The following is a 17,808-nucleotide window of genomic DNA, read 5'->3' as shown; positions in this document are numbered from 1 at the left end:
ATACAGCCTAACATTTGGCTAGAATGCTTGATGCTGTGGTGTCTGCAGGGTTTTAATGAGTTAAAAACAACAAACAAAGGTAGAGGGAAGGAGGGATGGAGAGATAGCCCAGCAAGTAAGAGCACTTACTGCTCTTACAGAAGACACAAGTTTGGTTCCCAGCACCCTCCTTGGCTGGCTCATGACCATCTGTAAACTCCTACTCCAGGGGACCTGATGTCCTCTCATGACCTCTGATCACCATCAGCTCACACATAGACGAACGGGTGCACAGGCATGCACACAACCAAAACCTGGCATTACACAGTTTCACACGTGAAGCCTTTAGTTACAAGCCGCATCAGGTTTGTCAGAGTGATGTTCCCAACTTGCTATCACGACTTTCCACCCAGCCCCTGACCTTTCCTCTTGAGAGCCCAGTGAACACCAGGTCTTAACCCTTCCCCATCGGTTTGAAAGGAACCCAGAGCGTACAGCCGATGACTTGAACTTGCCCCTTTTCACCCCCTTAAGGGCAGTTGTGCCAGGTAAATATCTGGCTTAGCATTCTCCTGCATCTGTGCCCTGGGTTCTCTTTGACAAGATTAATACTTTGAGTAAAGCAAATGACCTTCCTTTAAGGTGGGTGAGCCTCTCCACTCAGGGAAGGTCTTACAGTGCAAACAGTGACTGCTGACGCAGAAATGCCTTAGGACACTGTCCACCTGATGACCTTTGAACTTGAGATGCAACACCAGATCTTCCCAGACTGCCAGGCAGTCTTGCAGGCTTTGGACTTGCAGGCTTGTCTGTCTCTCTGCCTCTCCCTCTCCCTTCACCTCTCCCCTCCCCCTCCTTCTCTTTTTTCTTCTCCCTCTCTCCATCCCTCCCCCTCTTCTTCCTTGCCACATATAAATAAGACTTACAATGTTTCCATTTTATAGGGAGTCCTAATTAATCAGCACAAGACCCATAAAACAAATAGGGTTTGCATAAAGCCCCTGAAGGAGGGACCTGTAGGTAAGCAGGCACAGATGATCAGCTGGTTACAGACTTTCTATAAAAATCAACAACACGAACTCCCTAAGATTGGTAATCTTGGTGTTCTCGGGGAAAGTCTGCTTTTTGCAAACATACACCCTATGGTAGAGGGCCTGAATGTGACCTTGTCTGCCCCAAGAGCTCATCTCTTCACATGTGAGGAGGACCATCCACCCTCTGCTGTTCACTACAAAGAGCATCTCACCTGTCTGTATTTGTCCCCCCATTGCCTACCTACCAGGCTTAATAATAACAAAACACACCAGGCAAGCTTCTGCATAGCAAGACATCACCCCTCTCACCCCCATGTGTCTCCCCCAAATTCATGCTTACAGAGGCTATGCTGAGCTCTGTGGTCTCTGAGTGGCCCTTGCTTTGCATCCAAAAACCTGGGACAATCTTTTTGATCCCGTCACATTGAGGGACAAAGTAGGGTCCTGTTCAAGACAAGCCTAGGCTGTAAACCCTCTCTTCCCTCCCTTCCCATACCCCCCCTCCATGCTTCTCCCCTCCCTCCCTCTCCCCTTCTCTCCCTTCTCTTTTCCTGCCTTCCTTTCTGTTTCTATTTTTGAGACCCTGTTGCATATACACTAGGCTGGCCTTGAACTCCCAATCCTCCTACCTCCGCCCCCGAGTGTTGGGATTACAGGGGCACACACTCCTGGATATTATTTTCTCAGGTATTTGTTGTCACTAGACAGGTGTCTATGAGACTTTTGAGAACAGCCCTAGGTCTGGTGCACTGTGCAGCTTGTCCAAACACATAGCATCCCTCCTTGCCCGACACGGGGACACGGATACCCAGTCCCACTTTGTCTGAGTGGCAAGAAAACCAAGACACGGTCATCCAGACAAGGAGCACATCAGTGGGAACAGCAGCATCCTAAGCACCTGGTCCAGTCTCTTTCTCCACGTAGGACGTTTGTTCTCACCGTAGTGTGAGAGCCTGCAGCCAGTGGGACCCAAACTCTGAATGATGCTCTTCCTTTACCTGACAGCATGCCGCTGGGTCTTCTCACCTTCTGCTCAGCAACACGGGTGGCAGCAACTCCTGAAAGCCCCACAACCACAAGGGGGTGATGTCTATTCCCTACAGGTGACCGAGCTACACATTGGGGTGTCCAGGGTAGCCGTATAAGGGCCAGAGAGCACTGTCAGCTTCATGCCGCAATAAGGACCCTGCAGTGGAGAAATTATGGCTTCAAAAGGCTCAGCAGCATGTCCACAAGCACAGCAAATGACACAAGCTGGAGGAACTCCCGGCTTGTCAGTCCACATATCAAACCACACCCTTGCCATCGTCTGCCTCCCAACACCCCCAAATGAGGATCACAGCGGAGACATGCACCTGAGCCCCACTTCACAACTAACTTTGTCCCAAGCTATAATCCTCCTCTTGGAGCCACCCCAAGACTTGATATCTTCATTCCATACTTAATAAGAAGCTGAGCATCAGTTGCCTTCTGGGAAGGATTGAAAGTCATATTGATTCAAGAGCTGCGAACCAATAGAGTTGGATTCTAGGTCTTATCTTTGAGAAAAGCAAGGATAGGGCCTGGAGGCAGCTGTGCTTGATCTCAGACACTTTCTAGACCGGCACACAAATGGTTCATCCCAGAGAAGATGTGAGATGCACAAGCATGCGTGTGCCCTTGTGCTGAGGTGTCAAACAGGGAGACAAGGATGTGGGGTGGAGAGGAAAGACTTTCTGAGTCTTGTAGGCTCCTGGAGGGCACTGTTAAATCCACACCAGAAAGAGGAGCAGCAACAGGGGAACTAGATACTGGGTCTCTGAGAAGCCCTTAGCCTGCTACAGCGCTGAAAGGCTTTCTGGGTAGGATGAGCTGGATTGCCAAGTCCACCTTACCTGGCTCCACGCAGGAGACAAGCATGTGGAAGAGCCTGGGCAATGGGCAGATACCCTTGCTCATGCTCCTAGACAGGACTGTGAAGCGAGCGTCCATTGCAGGAGTGTATGCACACGCATGCGTTTGCAAAGCGGGGGAACCCCAACTGGTGCAATCCACTGGTGAGACTGGAGTTTTCTGCAGCCAGGTAGAAAAAGACTTTGAACTAGAAACATCGGATGTGAAAGCCACATGTATTTTCATCCTCAACAAGCGGGCTTACTATTTTATTCTACTTTGGCTCGCTCGCTTTCCAGGGGTCAATTAAAGCATATTTTTTCACATACAAGTTTCCAGTGTCGCTGGGAGAAAGAAAAACACAGTCCCAAAAATAGAGCAGAGAGAGTTAAAATAGAATCCGTGATGCCTGCACCCTGTGGAGGAGTCGCATCGGTTCCAAGTCAGTAGCTGACCGCTCCCTAGCTGGTGACTTTGGGGTTGGTATGGACAGGACCTTTACCCCCACAAGTCTCCACTGAGCATCTCGTCCTCCGTGCTGAATTCCACCTAGGCAGGGAGGAGAAGGCTGGCCCAGGTCACAAGAGCACAGTAGGGACCTAGTGAATCTAGAGCCAGCCGTGGTGACTCTAGTGTGCGATGCAGTCACTGGGGAAGCTGAAGTAGTTCCAGGCCACCTGGGCTAAAACACAGTGAGATGACGTCTCAAAACAAACAAGCAAATAAACCAAAAGGAAGAGACAACCGTCATTATCAGTGCGGTCATTATAATCATCACCATCGTCACCACCACCACCATCAACAGCAGCGTGGCTCAGTGGCTCATCTCTGCACATCCCAGCTACTCACACTAAGGCCTGCCTGGGCTTAAGAGCTCAACACCAGCCTAAGCGAGGCTTTTCTTTGGAGCTCAGGAACACAGAGAGCTGGAAGTATAGCCGGGTGGTGGAGCAATTAATTGCCTGGGGATCTCCAGTAGGGCAAAACAAAGGAAAAGGACGAAGCCTCACAATAGGCTGCCTGCTCCAGCACTTACATGTAACCTCTGAAGGGTGAGGCAGGAAGGTCACAGTTTGAGGCCTGTTAGTTAGACCAGACCGTGTTCCACAGACAAAAAGGGAAGGGAGAGAGGAAGGAGGGATGATGAGGAAGAGGAAAAGAGCGTAAATGGGTGGAGGGAGGGGGCAAAAGGAGAAAGGAGGGGTGAGAGAGGTAGGGAGGAAGGGAAGAGATCCAGAGGAAGAAAAAATGGGGTGATGTGCCTAAAGGCAACTTGATACTTTTAGAATTGATTTCAAGTATCACTGACCTGCCCACAGGATACTGAATGAAGACATGGTTGCAGCTTTGTTGTGAGGCAGGGGGATTGGGCAGGGCAGAAAGGGTTCTAACAAGCAAACTGGCTGGGGTGGGGTCAGGATGGAAGCCACAGTTTACTAACAAAGGACATGGGTGTTCTTTGCAGCAATGCTATGCTTGGCTTCAGGCAGAGGCTCCCACAAGACATGAACTGCTAAGCACTGGGATGCAGGATGTGACTGCTTAGTACTGGTACACAGGATGTAACTGCTAAGTACTGGGATGTAGGATGTGACTGCTAAGCACAAGGATGCAGGATGTGACTGCTAAGCACTGGGATGCAGGATGTGACTGCTAAGCACTAGGATGCAGGACATAGCAGCTAAGTACAAGGATACAGGATGTGAACTGCTAAGCACTGGGATACAGGATGAGAACAGCTAAGCACAAAGATGCAGGACATGGCTACTGAGCACTGGGATGCAGGATGTGACTGCTAAGCACTGTGATGTAGGATGTGACTGCTAAGCACTGTGATGTAGGATGTGACTGCTAAGCACTGGGACACAGGATGTGACTGCTAAGTACTGGGATTCAGGATGTGACTGCTAAGTACTGGGATTCAGGATGTGACTGCTAAGCACAAGGATGAAAGATGAGAACAGCTAAGCAATAGGATGCAGGACATGACTGCCAAGCACAAGGATACAGGATGTGACTGCTAAGCACTGGGACACAGGATGGCCTCCATGGTCTTCTCCCTGACACTCTTCAGGAAGCTCATCATGGCAGTGCCCCCAGTGCCCCTGTCTTCCAGGGCATGGGGTGAGAGATGAGTCAGCATCCTGCTCCTGGCCTTGGTGGCAGCGGAGATAATGTATCTGGCCACCACGTTGATGTGGTAACTGCGCAGCTCTACCAGGGCCTCCACACACTGGTTATAGACCGTCAGGCAGCCCCCAGGACCAGAGGCCAGGATGTAGTCTCTCAGTGAAGGAGCTGAGTGGAGGTCCTCCAGGAACGCCTTATGGGAAGGTGGCATGTAGTCCCTCATTCTGTGCAGAAAGCCAACTGAAAGACAGCCGGGAGTAATACCTTAGTTCAAGGCAGACATCCAGGAGGGTTTGCCCGCGGTTCCAAACACTCAGGTACCAGAAATGCTTGATAGGGCTCTTACCCTCAGCCTAGTCGGGCTTTTGTTATAGCTGACAAATGCTCAAATGTATATTTCTGGATGTTGACAGGAGATGCAGGGGAGAAAAAGAAGCAAGCATCTGTCAGATAATAAAGTTGGACAGAAATCTACTAGTCAGCGTGTATGAATGATGTGGTGTTTACTGATGAGGACTAAAAGGCATGTCTACAATCACACCACACACACACACACACACACACACACACACACACTGACTGGCAGAACACCCTGGTGAATTCTATTTGCTAGATTCTTGTAGCTGGGATGGGGGGTGGGTAAATGGAAATTACTGTGCACATAAAGAAGACATTGGTAAGTAGGTATTTTAGTAAAATCCTCGAGAAGCCAAAGCATTGAAAACTCGACATTTTCTAGAAAATCATTACACCTTTAGGGGATGCTGTTTGGGTTGTTTTTGTTGGTGTTCGTTGTTTTGATTTTGTTGTTTGTTTGGTTGGTTGTTGAGAATCAGTGACTAACACCAAATGCTGAAATCCAGAAACAACCCTGACTGTTCCAGAGAATGGGCTCATGCCGATGAGACTGGAGAGGTCCAGTTCTTTTCGGTTCTGATCCAAGTTAAAGTTCGGCAGCAATAAACACCTTCTGTAGTCACTAAAGGCATAGCTTTATGCTGCCAGGAAAATTAATAACAGCCATTTTCAAAGGTTTCAAAGTGATCAGCCCTCCTCTGGTCCACGTGGATTCAGTAGGAGGCTGCGCTATTTCGTGGGAAACGCTTTTCAGGCCTATTACTTACTGCTTCACTCTGGGCTACACGAGGTCCTGGCCCTTGAGTTGGACATGATCACCTCTTTGTAGAAAGAGGAATCCACATATGAAAGGCCTAAGCCAACAGAACAGTGAACAGCCCAGGTCACAGCAATGTTTAAAGACTTGGAAATGGACCCAAGACCCTGATGAGATCTGATTCCTTGTTACTGACTAATGCGACGTAAGAGAGGGCACATGTGGGCTGGAGAGATGGCTCAGTGGTTAAGAGCACTGACTGTTCTTCCAGAGATCCTGAGTTCAAGTCCCAACAACCACATGGTGGCTCACAGCCATCTGTAATGGGATCTGATGCCCTCTTCTGGTGTGTCTGAAGACAGCTACAGTGTACTCATATATAATAAATAAATAAATATTTTTTAAAAAGAGAGGACACATGTGCACAGCTGCCTTCTGGCTTAGGCAAGTATACACTTCAGGACATTTTCTACCTGTTTGTTTTTATCAGTTGATAAAGGTGCCTTTCTATTCTGCCTAATTGTCCCAGCAGAGCATGGGTGAGATCGGACCGCTTCTTACCACTTTCCCCGCAATGCTGAATGCCCAGGAACTCATCGAAGGCATGAAGCACGGAGCTCTGGGCTGCACTTCCTCCAGAGTACTTCAGAGGCTCTGTGGCAACACCCTCATAGACCAGTCCCACAGGCATGGCTGGGTTGTCCTTCCACCTAGACAGGAACAATGATGATGATGTCGATGACAATGAAGATGAAGAAGAGGAAGAGGAAGAAGAAGAAGGAGGAGGAGGAGAAGGAGAAGGAGATGATGATGATGAAGAAGAAGAAGAAGAAGAAGAAGAAGAAGAAGAAGAAGAAGAAGAAGAAGAAGAAGACGACGAGGAGGAGGAGGAGGAGGAGGAGGAAGAGGAAGAGAAAGGAGAGGGAGAGGGAGAGGGAGAGGAAGGAGAAGAAGAAGAAGAAGAAGAAGAAGAAGAAGAAGAAGAAGAAGAAGAAGAAGAAGAAGAAGAAGAAGAAGAAGAAGAAGAAGAAGAAGAAGAAGAAGAAGAAGAAGAAGGAGAAGAAGAAGAAGAAGAAGAAGGAGAAGAAGAAGAAGAAGAAGAAGAAGAAGAAGAAGAAGAAGAAGAAGAAGAAGAAGAAGAAGAAGAAGAAGAAGAAGAAGAAGAAGAAGAAGAAGAAGAAATAATAAAACCTGGGGATGAAGCTTGCTAGAGTACCCAAGGAGGTAGATTGACTTTATCTTTGCATCATATGGAGGTGAAGTCTTTCTCGGGCGAAGCAAGGGTAGGAACTTTACTCATTGGTCTTACAATGATTTAAAAAGCTCTGTGGCAGCTGAGCACCTATTACATCACCACCATTGATGGGACAATTTAAACGCTCTGAACAAGACCCTACCCCTTCTGCTTATCAGAAACACTCGCAACCCCACAAGTACAGATTCCCAATCACACACAAGCGCACACAGGCACTTGACTGTTATTCCCCGTAATGCTTGGAAACGTTTGCAGCTTTTAAGACTCTATGAGAACTGTTATCAAGTGGTTTGTCACAGCAGTGATGACATGCATGGTGAAGGAGAGCGACCGTGTAACCAATATTGTGGGCACCAGAGCCTAAGGGCAGCTGGGAAAAAAGCCTGGGGCTCCGGCTCATTAGTGAGCTTTTCATGCCTCTCCTTCCCCCTCTATCCTTCCTGTGTCCCTCATTTTCTGCCTCTCTCTCTCTTCTGTTTACCCCCCCCCACACTTGTCCTAGTCTTGGCCTGTTGGCTGAAGCCTAGTGGAGCACAGAGCATGGCACACCACGCGGTGCTCACACCTTAGACACAAGCACACACTCACTCTTTCACCCTAACCACTTGGAAGTAGATAGGGCCAGGCAAGTTTTACCTTTTTTCCTGAAGAAGTAAAGGCTTGAGCAAAGTTCCCAGACCCTCAGCATTACAGGACCTCACACACACACACACACACACACACACACACACACTGCATTCTTAAGTTGCAGTTCCATTTTGCTTTATCCTATAGATGTCTACCTTCACCAAGAAGCACATTGACCTCTTTTGTCAACGAGCAAAGCAGCCCCTGGATTACAAGGTCCACATGACTGCTTCTGCTCCCTGTCAGTCCAAGTCTTGTGTTTAGGTTGACTCCCCTGCCTGCATCCTAAACTTCCCCCAGACTTGGCTCTGAGGTTGCAAAGGCAGCAAGGAGCCAGGTTGCCTGATTTGGTGGCTGTTTGAAGTCAGTCATTCCATGAATTTCTATGGTAACCAACTGGGGAGTCATATTCAGAAAAGAGGTGCAGCATAAGAAAGAGGAAGAGAGGTTGCACAGGAAGAAGGGAGGGTCACTCAGGCTGTGGGACAAGGTGTCTAATCTGGGCAGATGCAGAATTTAAGCTCGACTTTGCTCTGCATCGGTCGTTAGTCCTGTGTTAGCACATCGAACCTCGCAGATCCTTGGCTCCCTCGACTGAGTCTGAGTAGTCTTAGTATGAACTGAAGGTGTGTGGGGTGAGGCCCTGCCTATGTTAAAGATTCTACAAAGCTGATTGGCTGACCGTGGAGAGTTGGAATGTTTGAAGATCCAGAGCCAAATGACATTGGGCCGTCTTTAACTCCCTCCTGCCTGAGCCGCTATCATTGTGATGGTTTGGGATGTGTTGACCTGGTAGACAACACGCTCCTACCACCTTAAGGCTGAACATGCCTTTGTTCATCATCTGCATGAGAGGATGTTCAGAGTTCCCCCTGTAACCTGCCTGCCCAGGGTCCCGCCAGTGTTCTCCAAAGAAAAATCCCCTGGTTGGTGGTTCGCTTTGTCCTTGAACTTTGAGAACTCCTTCATTTCCACACAGGAACATGTTAATTTGAAACGGCTGGAATCTGTGTTTCTAGGCACTAATATTTGGCCAGAGAAAAAACTAACTCTATTCCTTTGAGATAGAAGCTATGTTTGGCACTGACATTCATACTTACCTTATGGGTCACTGTAAGAACCTATTCCAACACTATTTGCCAGGTTCCTGGAACATATTAGACACTCGGTAAGCTATTTAGGGTTCCAGCAGCCCAGGAGGCTAAGAACGCCAGCTACCGCTCTGGTCTCTCAGCCACATCACACGGCTTTTCTGACTCTCGGCTCCCCTGGTCTGTAGGGGAGCCCGCTTTCTGCACCTGTTTGAGGATTTGAAGGGGATCCAGAGAGGCTTGTGAACAACCCGAAGAATATCGAGTCCAGAGCTGCGGGACCGGCTAATATTATTTTGTGAGGAAGCAATGTGGCAGATAATGGAGCTGGTCCACACCAGCGCACGGGCTGCAGTCTGTACCAAGAGCAGCCACGGGCCCACGCATGGTCCTGTTGCTCTGTGGTCTGTGTTGGGACCCACAGGATGAATATACTCCAACTCCTGCCTCATCTTCAAGGTGATTGACATGCATCTCCATCTCAGCATGTTCTCTTTGGGCCCACCCCTGAGGCTTTCTTCATAACCTTGATCTCTACCACACTACCCCACTCAGCAGGTGTACTGACGACCCGAAGCCCCAAACAGGACTGTGCCACTCAGAAAGGAATCCATGCTGTGAGTATTCCTTCATGGCAGGCTTCCTCCTTCTGATGCACATCTGGGTCTGTCCTTCATGTCTGCTCCCCCTCCCCAGGACATCACAATTGCTCCCTGTGCTTAGAACAGGAATCCTCTTCCAAGCCCACTCCATGGCCCATGGATGTCTATTCACATACGGCTGGGAATCAATAAACAAGATACCTGAGCCACCACACCCAGGGGTCCCTCCCTAGGACCCTGCATCCTACCTTGCATTTCTTCATGTAGCCTCTTGTAACACACACTGTAGGATGATTGCTTTGGTTAGGTTTGCTTAGTCAGTATCTTCCCCCGTTCTAATTTCACAGGCTCCATAAGGACCGCATAACTGCTTTTCTTCATGGCTGTTTCCAGCACATTCAATGGTATCTAGCATGTGGTAAACCCTCACTACTGATTTATTTGATTGAATAAATGAATGAATGAATGAATGAATGAGAAACAAGCATTTTAGTAAGTATGACACAGCCAGAAAACTCAAGCCAAGTGCTTGAAAGGGCCCAGCTAGCTTAAGGGATCTATGAGATATAGCAAATGTCAGGAACACCATCAGACAGTGTCCTTCTGGCACATACTGAGTGCTTTCGGTGAAGCCAGCCATGCTGAGGGTGATTTGGAAAACAACAGCACAGGGGTCAAAGGATAAACCTGGGTCTGTTTTCACACCCCAGGCCCAGCAGCACTGGAGACACACATGCCTATGTCCCCAAGTAGGTGAGCACTTCTTACAGGCTGAGCTGTTCTTGGTAAAGGAATGGGCTCGTTTTCATTTCCGGTCTCTATGGTGAGTTACTTTTAGACTTGCTTCTGGTGTATTTCTAGCAATCCCAAGGAAAGAGGAAGTTGAAGAAGACAACAAATGCTCCATGGCCCCCCAGAGCAACCCTGGACCTCCTCCTGGCCTCTCTGAGAACTATGATGGGCTGGGAACTGGAGGGACTACATCTCATTTCCACGTGACACTCACTCCTAAATAAAAGTGTGTTTTAAAGAAGCAAATGAAAAACACAAGATAGATAGAGAGCCGTCAGGCTGACATTTTAAAGACAGGTCTATTGGAAACTCCCAACAACCCAGATGTTTGTTGAAGCTATAGCTGCATTGTTTAGAATCTCCTCCAGCCACTTGGCGGGACAGTAAACAGTCTCAGCATCTGAAGTGGCTGGACGGCCTTTATGCAGATACCGGATAAAACGTGTCATTGCCCGGAACTAACTTTGAGGCAAACAAAGTTCCCTTCTGGATCTTATCAAGTCTGTGACAAGAGGAAGTATTCCTTTAAAAGACGCCGGTGGGTAAAATTCTAAAAATAGTTCCCCAAGATTCCCAGCTGAATTCCTTAATGCCATGAGCTGTTCCGGTCACCGTGATATATTATAGGACAGGGCAGAAGGACTTTTCAGATGGGATTAAGGTCACTGATCCGTTTAGCCTTAATGTGGGAATTTCCCTGACTCATCCAACCAGATTGAACGCAGCCACAGGAGCCCGTTTAAGAGAAATTTCCCCTGGCGGTGGTTAAGAGAAAAGTCAGGAAAATATGTAATTCTAGAAAAATGCCAAGTGCCACTGCTGTGTCAGGAGTCAAATTAGGGGCATGGCGGGGGACAGGCAACATGGGAGGATCCTAGCAGGCCAGAAAAGCTCCAGTCTGATACTCGCAAGGAAGCAAAACTCTGAGTTCTAGACACACACACACACACACAAACACACACACAAACACACACACAGACACACACACAAACACACACACACACACACACACACACACAACACATGTGTGTATGGCAGCAGTGGAGTAATAGTAATAGATTCAGCATTGGGTCTGTCTCTTGCTGTGTCCAGGCACAACCTGGATGCTTCTCTTGATAGAAGCATCCTCCAAGTCAACAAGACGCAAACATTCAAAAGTGAATGGGTTCTGTTAGTTGGTGAATCAGATGATACCAGGTTAAAGTATGTCGAGGTAGGAATAAGGGGTGAAGACAAGTGCTTGATGGAGTTGGGGGAGGGCAGGGATGAGAGGCAGACAGACATGTACAGTGGTGAGACAAAACAAGAGTATGCAGGGTCAGTGAATAACCTCCTGCTACCACCATAGCAAAAGGCTTTAAGCTGAATATGGACAGTGGAACTGTGTTTCTCACAACTCTGAAAGAGAGGAAGTCAAGGCATTGAAGGCCTGGACTCTTGTCTTCTGATGGGTACCTGAAATCTATGTCCTCAAAGGTCAAAGAACAAAGAGGTAAAACATGCTATTACTTTCCAGCCTTCCTCTCCTCTACCCTTTGTTCCATCCCCCCCATACCCCTTCCCCCTGAACACTCTCTTTCCCATCTGGTTTATTTGCCCCTGTCATCAATTTGGGGTTCTCAGAGGATCCATGGTCTCAGGCTGGTGGCTGAAGTTCTAAACCTTGAAGCCTTTTTCCTTCTGATGGTTCTTGGGCTCTGCCCTCCTAGAGTGGACCCAGGTGGTGACTTTGCCAGTTTGGGTCACTTGCTATACTTCTTACTTTAGGAAGCTTCTGTCTGTGCGTCCTCACATAGCAACTGCACAGGGGTCTCAGGCAGGAAACCTACTAAGCTGTACTTACCCAGAGAGGAAGATCCGGATGACCGTGTAAAATATGTCTGGGTCTACATAATCTGCAAAACAATCAAATGTGAACTTCACCACAGGCAAAAAGCAATTAACCACATGTGCCTGGACCCTGCTGCTTTCCTGGGGCTCCCCACCCCTATCTGATCTATGCAGAGCCCAGAATGGCAGAGGCAAGTACAGATGGAATGTTCTCTTGAAGGGGGCATGGGTCCTCATAAGGCTGTTAATCTGTTCCGTATGCTGGCCCTCTGTTTCCTGTACTTCAGGTTTTTGTACTTCATCACCAACAGTGAAAGACTAAGCATCCTTTAAGACGTAGTTTAACCAGAATGTGCGAGAGAATATGGAAGTGGGGAGAAGGAAGGAAAACAGAGACCACAGCTTTCATAGGAGAGATGGAGATAAAGACAGACATCCAGAAGTTTGCACAGGGCTTTCCAGGGGTCACCACAGGTCAACAGAGCTGTTAGCCCCAAGCTTGGGGAAGATGGGGGTTCTGAACAGGGCTCCCACCTAAGGAAGAGCACCGTCAAAGAATTATTAATTCTAAATGTCTTTGATCTGCTTTGAAAGGCTGATCTTGCTACATTACTGTGGTCCTCTGCAGTCTGGGAAATTAGACCACATTTATCTTAGTCAGATTAATGGCTATATGTCTTTGTTCCTGAGAGAAACACCTTCTGATAAAGTCCAACGAACAACACGCCCTTCACATCTGCTTCCTTTTCTTTCTTGGCACCTGGAATCCAGTTCCTGTCTCTGCCCTCTGTCCATGCGATAACCTGGGATGGGACAGTCTCAAAGCTTTCAGACACTCCTCAGTGTGCTCACAATCTCTCTTCAAGTGTGACACCTCAGTGTGGTCACACCCTCTCTTCACCAGAGTGACTATGTCCTGTGTGACACATTGTTTTCTGGGATCTCTCCTAGACTTTAGGGTTCACTTCTCCAAACTGTTAAGTGTTATAGACAGCCCTCTGCATAAGAAGTGGGACATGTACCCAACTACTATTTTACACAGCTTAATGAATTAAAGGCAAAGCCAAGTGTTTATTTTGATAGATACAACAGAATTTACATGAAAATATAAAACATATGCAGTAAATACTTTAAAAATGACTCATGAAAGAAGGATCAATATTTCCACTTGGTACTGTATTAGAGTCCTGTGCCAGAAGAAAGAAATAAAAGCAAGAATTGATAATCAATAGATGGAAAAATAAGACATTTCATGATAAAACCAAATTTAAGTAATATATATTTACAAATCCAGCTCTACAGAAGGCACTAGAAAAAAATTCCAGTCTAAAGAGGTCAACCACACCCAAGAAGACACAAGGAATAAATAATCCCAGATCGGCACATCAAAAGAAGGGAAACACACAGACATACACATGCACATGTGCCTGTACATATACATACACATGAATATTCAGACACAGACACAAACACACACACACACACACACACACACACACACACACACACACGTGCACCACCACCACTACCACAACAAAATCAAACACTGTTTGTTGATTGCTCTCAGCACCACTGGTCTCAATTCCCCAATAAACACAAACTGACAGAAAGGAGGCAAAACCAGGATTCACCCTTCTACATCCAAAAAACAAGAATGTAACACAAAGGATAGACAACACCTAAGTGCAAAAGGATGGAAGAAGATATTCTAACCAAAAGACCTGAGAAGCCAGATGTGGGCCATTTTAATATCTGATGAAACAGACTTCAAAATAAAACCAACTGGAGGATATAGGAAAGGAAAAATACATACTCATCAGAGGAAAAATCCACCAAGAGAGCATTGCAGTTCTTAACATCTATGCATCAAACACAAGTGGACCCAGGTTCATAAGAGAAATGCTATCACAGCATAAATCATATATTGATCTACCTCAAAATCTAGCTATACCACTCTTGGACATGTACCCAAAGGATTCACTTTAGCCTACCACAAGGATACTACTTGCTCAATCAACAATGGCTCAGTGTTTACTGCTGCTTTATTCATAGTATCCAGACATAGAAAAAAAAAACCCAGATGTACCTCAAAGATGAATGGATAAAGAAAATGGGGTGCATCTGTACAATGGAACATTATTCAGCCATTAAAAAAAGAATGAAGTTCACAGGTAAATGGATGGAACTAGACAAAAAATATCATTCTGACTGAGGAAATCCAGACCCAGAAAGATAAATAGGATATTATTCACTTACATGTGCACATTAGCTTTTAGGTCAATGATAACCAAGCTACAATTAGTAGAACCACAAATTTAGGTATCCAGTAAGGAACTAGAGTAGGGGCATAGAGAGAGAGAGCTCTTTAGGAGAGAGAATTGGAATAGTCAGTTATGGACGGATGGGAGTTGGGACTATGAGGAGGGGACAGAAGAGCTGGATGAGAAAGAGAAAAAATACAGGGAGAAACGGCTAAAACTTGGGGCCATTTGAGGAGAAGTATGGAGAGCTAATACAATAGAAGCTTCCATATATATACATACATATAAAAGCAACCTAACTGAAATTGCCAAATAATGGGGGAGACAGAGCCCCACTTAGACATCTCGTGTCACCAAATAAAACTTCTAGAACTGTGACTGGGTTACACCTGAGTTATTGACCAAAAATGTCCCATGGGAACGATCCCCTCCCCAAAACAATCCTGGCTGTTGTTAAGACTATATACTGTTCTTCACACACTGACAAGTGCCCATTACTGAAAACAGCAACTACACAAGCCAGTGAACATGGAGAAGCCCAGCTGGTGACAACACAGAACCTTGGTCCTCCATGACAAGGAAGCTTTATTGGCACAGGGAGGCTCTCTGTAAATGTGTGTGTGTGTGTGTGTGTGTGTGTGTGTGTGTGTGTGTGTATGCCAGCTACAAACTCTTTGATCTATAATGGTATCCTGTCTGCAAGATATGCTAGTTCAATTTGCAGAGCTTGTGGGAGTATCTCAGCAATAGGTTTTAACTTAAGTCCCTCTCCACAAAATGGAATTCGTTCACGACACTGGTTGGGTGACCAAGAAGCTGAAACTAGATAGCCCAGGGACCTGGGCGAAAACTAAATAATATTGATTATTTTTAAAACAAAAAGCAATAAAGTGACTCTTAATGATGGTCTGCCATTTCATGGTTCAGTGCCCCTGCTCTGTCATCCATCAGAGAAGCTTCCTCCTGCAGCAAACAGTAAGCAAACACAGCCCCACAGCCAAACACTGTGCAGAGACTGAGAAACCTTGGCACATTCCATTCTAAATGGACTTCAATGTTTCTATCAAATGCCTCCCTTCCGTGTTCAGGGAACCATGTGGTAGAGAAGACAGAAACTGATCGTCAGAGGGGACAAAGGACACCAAGAAAACAAGGTCTTTTCCATCAACACGGTTGATGCACTAGGAAGTCACGGCATGCACAGGACCTGCAGGGGTCTGCACCACACAGGGTCCTACAGATGAGAGAGAAGTGGGTACATTCACCCATCCCCCACCCAGAGGCTACCTCCAAGTGATAGCTACTTGAAAAGGAAAACTTAGTTTTCTCTAAAGGAGTTTCACTGGGGAAGCAAAATACTCTTTTCCCCCATTAATTATTTATTCGCTTTCCATCCTGACCCATGCTCCCTGTCCAGGCCCCCACCTCTAAGGGCAGGCTGCATGTCTAGGAGTAGACTGCAGCAGAAAACAAACTCAACAGCATGGTTGAAGGAACCTTCAGCCTCTCATAACATCATAGCAGGGAATCCTACCCCCTCCGTTTCCAAAACTGTATCTTATTTTTAATTTTTATTTGACTTCATATGTTGTCTTGGTTATGATTACTGTTGCTGTGAAAAACCAACATGACTCAAGCAACTTGGGAGAACAAAGCATTTACCCAGTTTGTGCTTCCACACCATACTTCTTAATCAAAGGAAAGTCAGAACAGGAGCTCCAGCAGGGCAGGTACTTGGAAGCAGAGGCCATGGAGGGGTGCTGCTTACTGGCTTTCTCCTCATAGTTTGCTCAGGCTACTTTCTTATAGAACCACACACTTTTCACTTTTTTTTTTTTAATCCTACAGGTCCTTTGTATATATCCCATGGTTTCTGTTTAGTGTTTTGTGGTATTCCTGAGTGTGTTAATATATGTGAACTTATATCTGGCTTTTGTTTTGGGGGTCTCTCTTCTCTCTCTCTCTCTCTCTCTCTCTCTCTCTGTGTGTGTGTGTGTGTGTGTGTGTGTGTGTGTGTGTGTACACACCCTTGCTCAGGCTCTTTTCCATCTGTTTGTTTATCTTGTCCAATATGATACTTTTGTTTTACTTTATTTTATTATTACCCCTTAGAAGCCTATTTGTTTTTTAAAGTAACTGAAGGGAATGAATCTGGGTGGGAGGGAAGGTAGACAGTAACTGAGAGGAGAAAAGGGGAAGTGTTGCCGTCAATATTAAAAAATATAAGTTTATCTCTTTATCGGCCCTGAGGTCTCACTCCTCAGGCCCAACCCTGATACAGCCCAACTTGTCCGTGCAACTCCCTTCCCTGGCAGTTTTTTACTGCCTGTTCTCTGCCTCCATCCTGGGGTGTTTCTGTACCCCAAAATCCCACATAAATACAAGTCTACAACCCAGCAGCTTTTCATACAGGTTTTTATATTCAATTCTCAATCCACAAACCCTCTACACAACAAAATTGCATCAAATAGACAAAGATACAAACTGCCCTTCTATATGAGATATTAGATCCATAAAATCCTAATGCTCATAGCTATTTAACACCAATCAATATCACCTGGGTCTAGCTGGTCCTTGGGAACCTCCATGTTGCCACCACCTTCACCCTGGTCCCTGACCTCTCAGACCTCTCTTCTCTCCACCTTCCTCACTCAACACAGTCACTGGCTTTCCTTTATTTTACTAATTAAAATGGGAAGGTTGAGATGGAGTTATATGACTAGGCAGCCCTTCTTGGGGAAGTGGAATTAACATTAAAATACAAACAGCTTCAGGACAATCTACAGGGAAGGGACTGTAATCAGGATATATTATGTGAGAGGAAATTATTTTTAATAGAAAGATAAAAGGAATTAATGATAAACCTAAGCACATTTTTCAGCAACAGGATTCCCACAGAGAAACCCAGATAACCTGCTATAATCAATAAGAATGTTTACCAAAGTGCTAGATTCCAAGTTAATGTTTAAATACTGGCTTCATTCTATAAGTTAGAAGCAAACAGCGCAGAGGTAACTAAATAAAAAGATATGTTTGCTAAACACAGAATTGCAAATAACTATTGATAAAACAGAATCTGCCTTACTTTGAAAGAAACTCAAGTAACCCTGCACATGAAGACAGACTCAGACACTGCATTCACACATGAAGAAACTGGATATCTAATGGTATGTACCAGAAAGGGGTCCCTGCATTAAGACAGCATGCGACAGATAAAGACC

The 17,808-nt window shown here is 46.2% G+C and overlaps 1 protein-coding gene across 1 annotated transcript in view; it reads right to left on the bottom strand.

Annotated features, from left to right (window-relative positions):
- Nucleotides 1-3,424: 3,424 nt before the first annotated feature.
- Nucleotides 3,425-17,808, bottom strand: part of IDO2 (indoleamine 2,3-dioxygenase 2) — a 62,408-nt gene continuing 48,024 nt past the window's right edge. Inside the window, exons 17-19 of the mRNA XM_080928956.1 lie at nucleotides 12,340-12,391; nucleotides 6,691-6,839; nucleotides 3,425-5,255 (exon numbers count right to left, since the gene is read on the bottom strand). Coding sequence (XP_080785082.1) covers nucleotides 4,906-5,255; nucleotides 6,691-6,839; nucleotides 12,340-12,391 — 551 coding nt within the window. The 3' untranslated portion in view covers nucleotides 3,425-4,905. The remainder of the gene's footprint in view (nucleotides 5,256-6,690; nucleotides 6,840-12,339; nucleotides 12,392-17,808) is intronic.

This window comes from Micromys minutus (assembly GCF_963924665.1).
Source record: "Micromys minutus genome assembly, chromosome: 14".
Taxonomy (NCBI): domain Eukaryota; kingdom Metazoa; phylum Chordata; class Mammalia; order Rodentia; family Muridae; genus Micromys; species Micromys minutus.
Note: the sequence above shows the minus strand (reverse complement) of the source record. Positions and strands in the feature narration are given on the sequence as shown.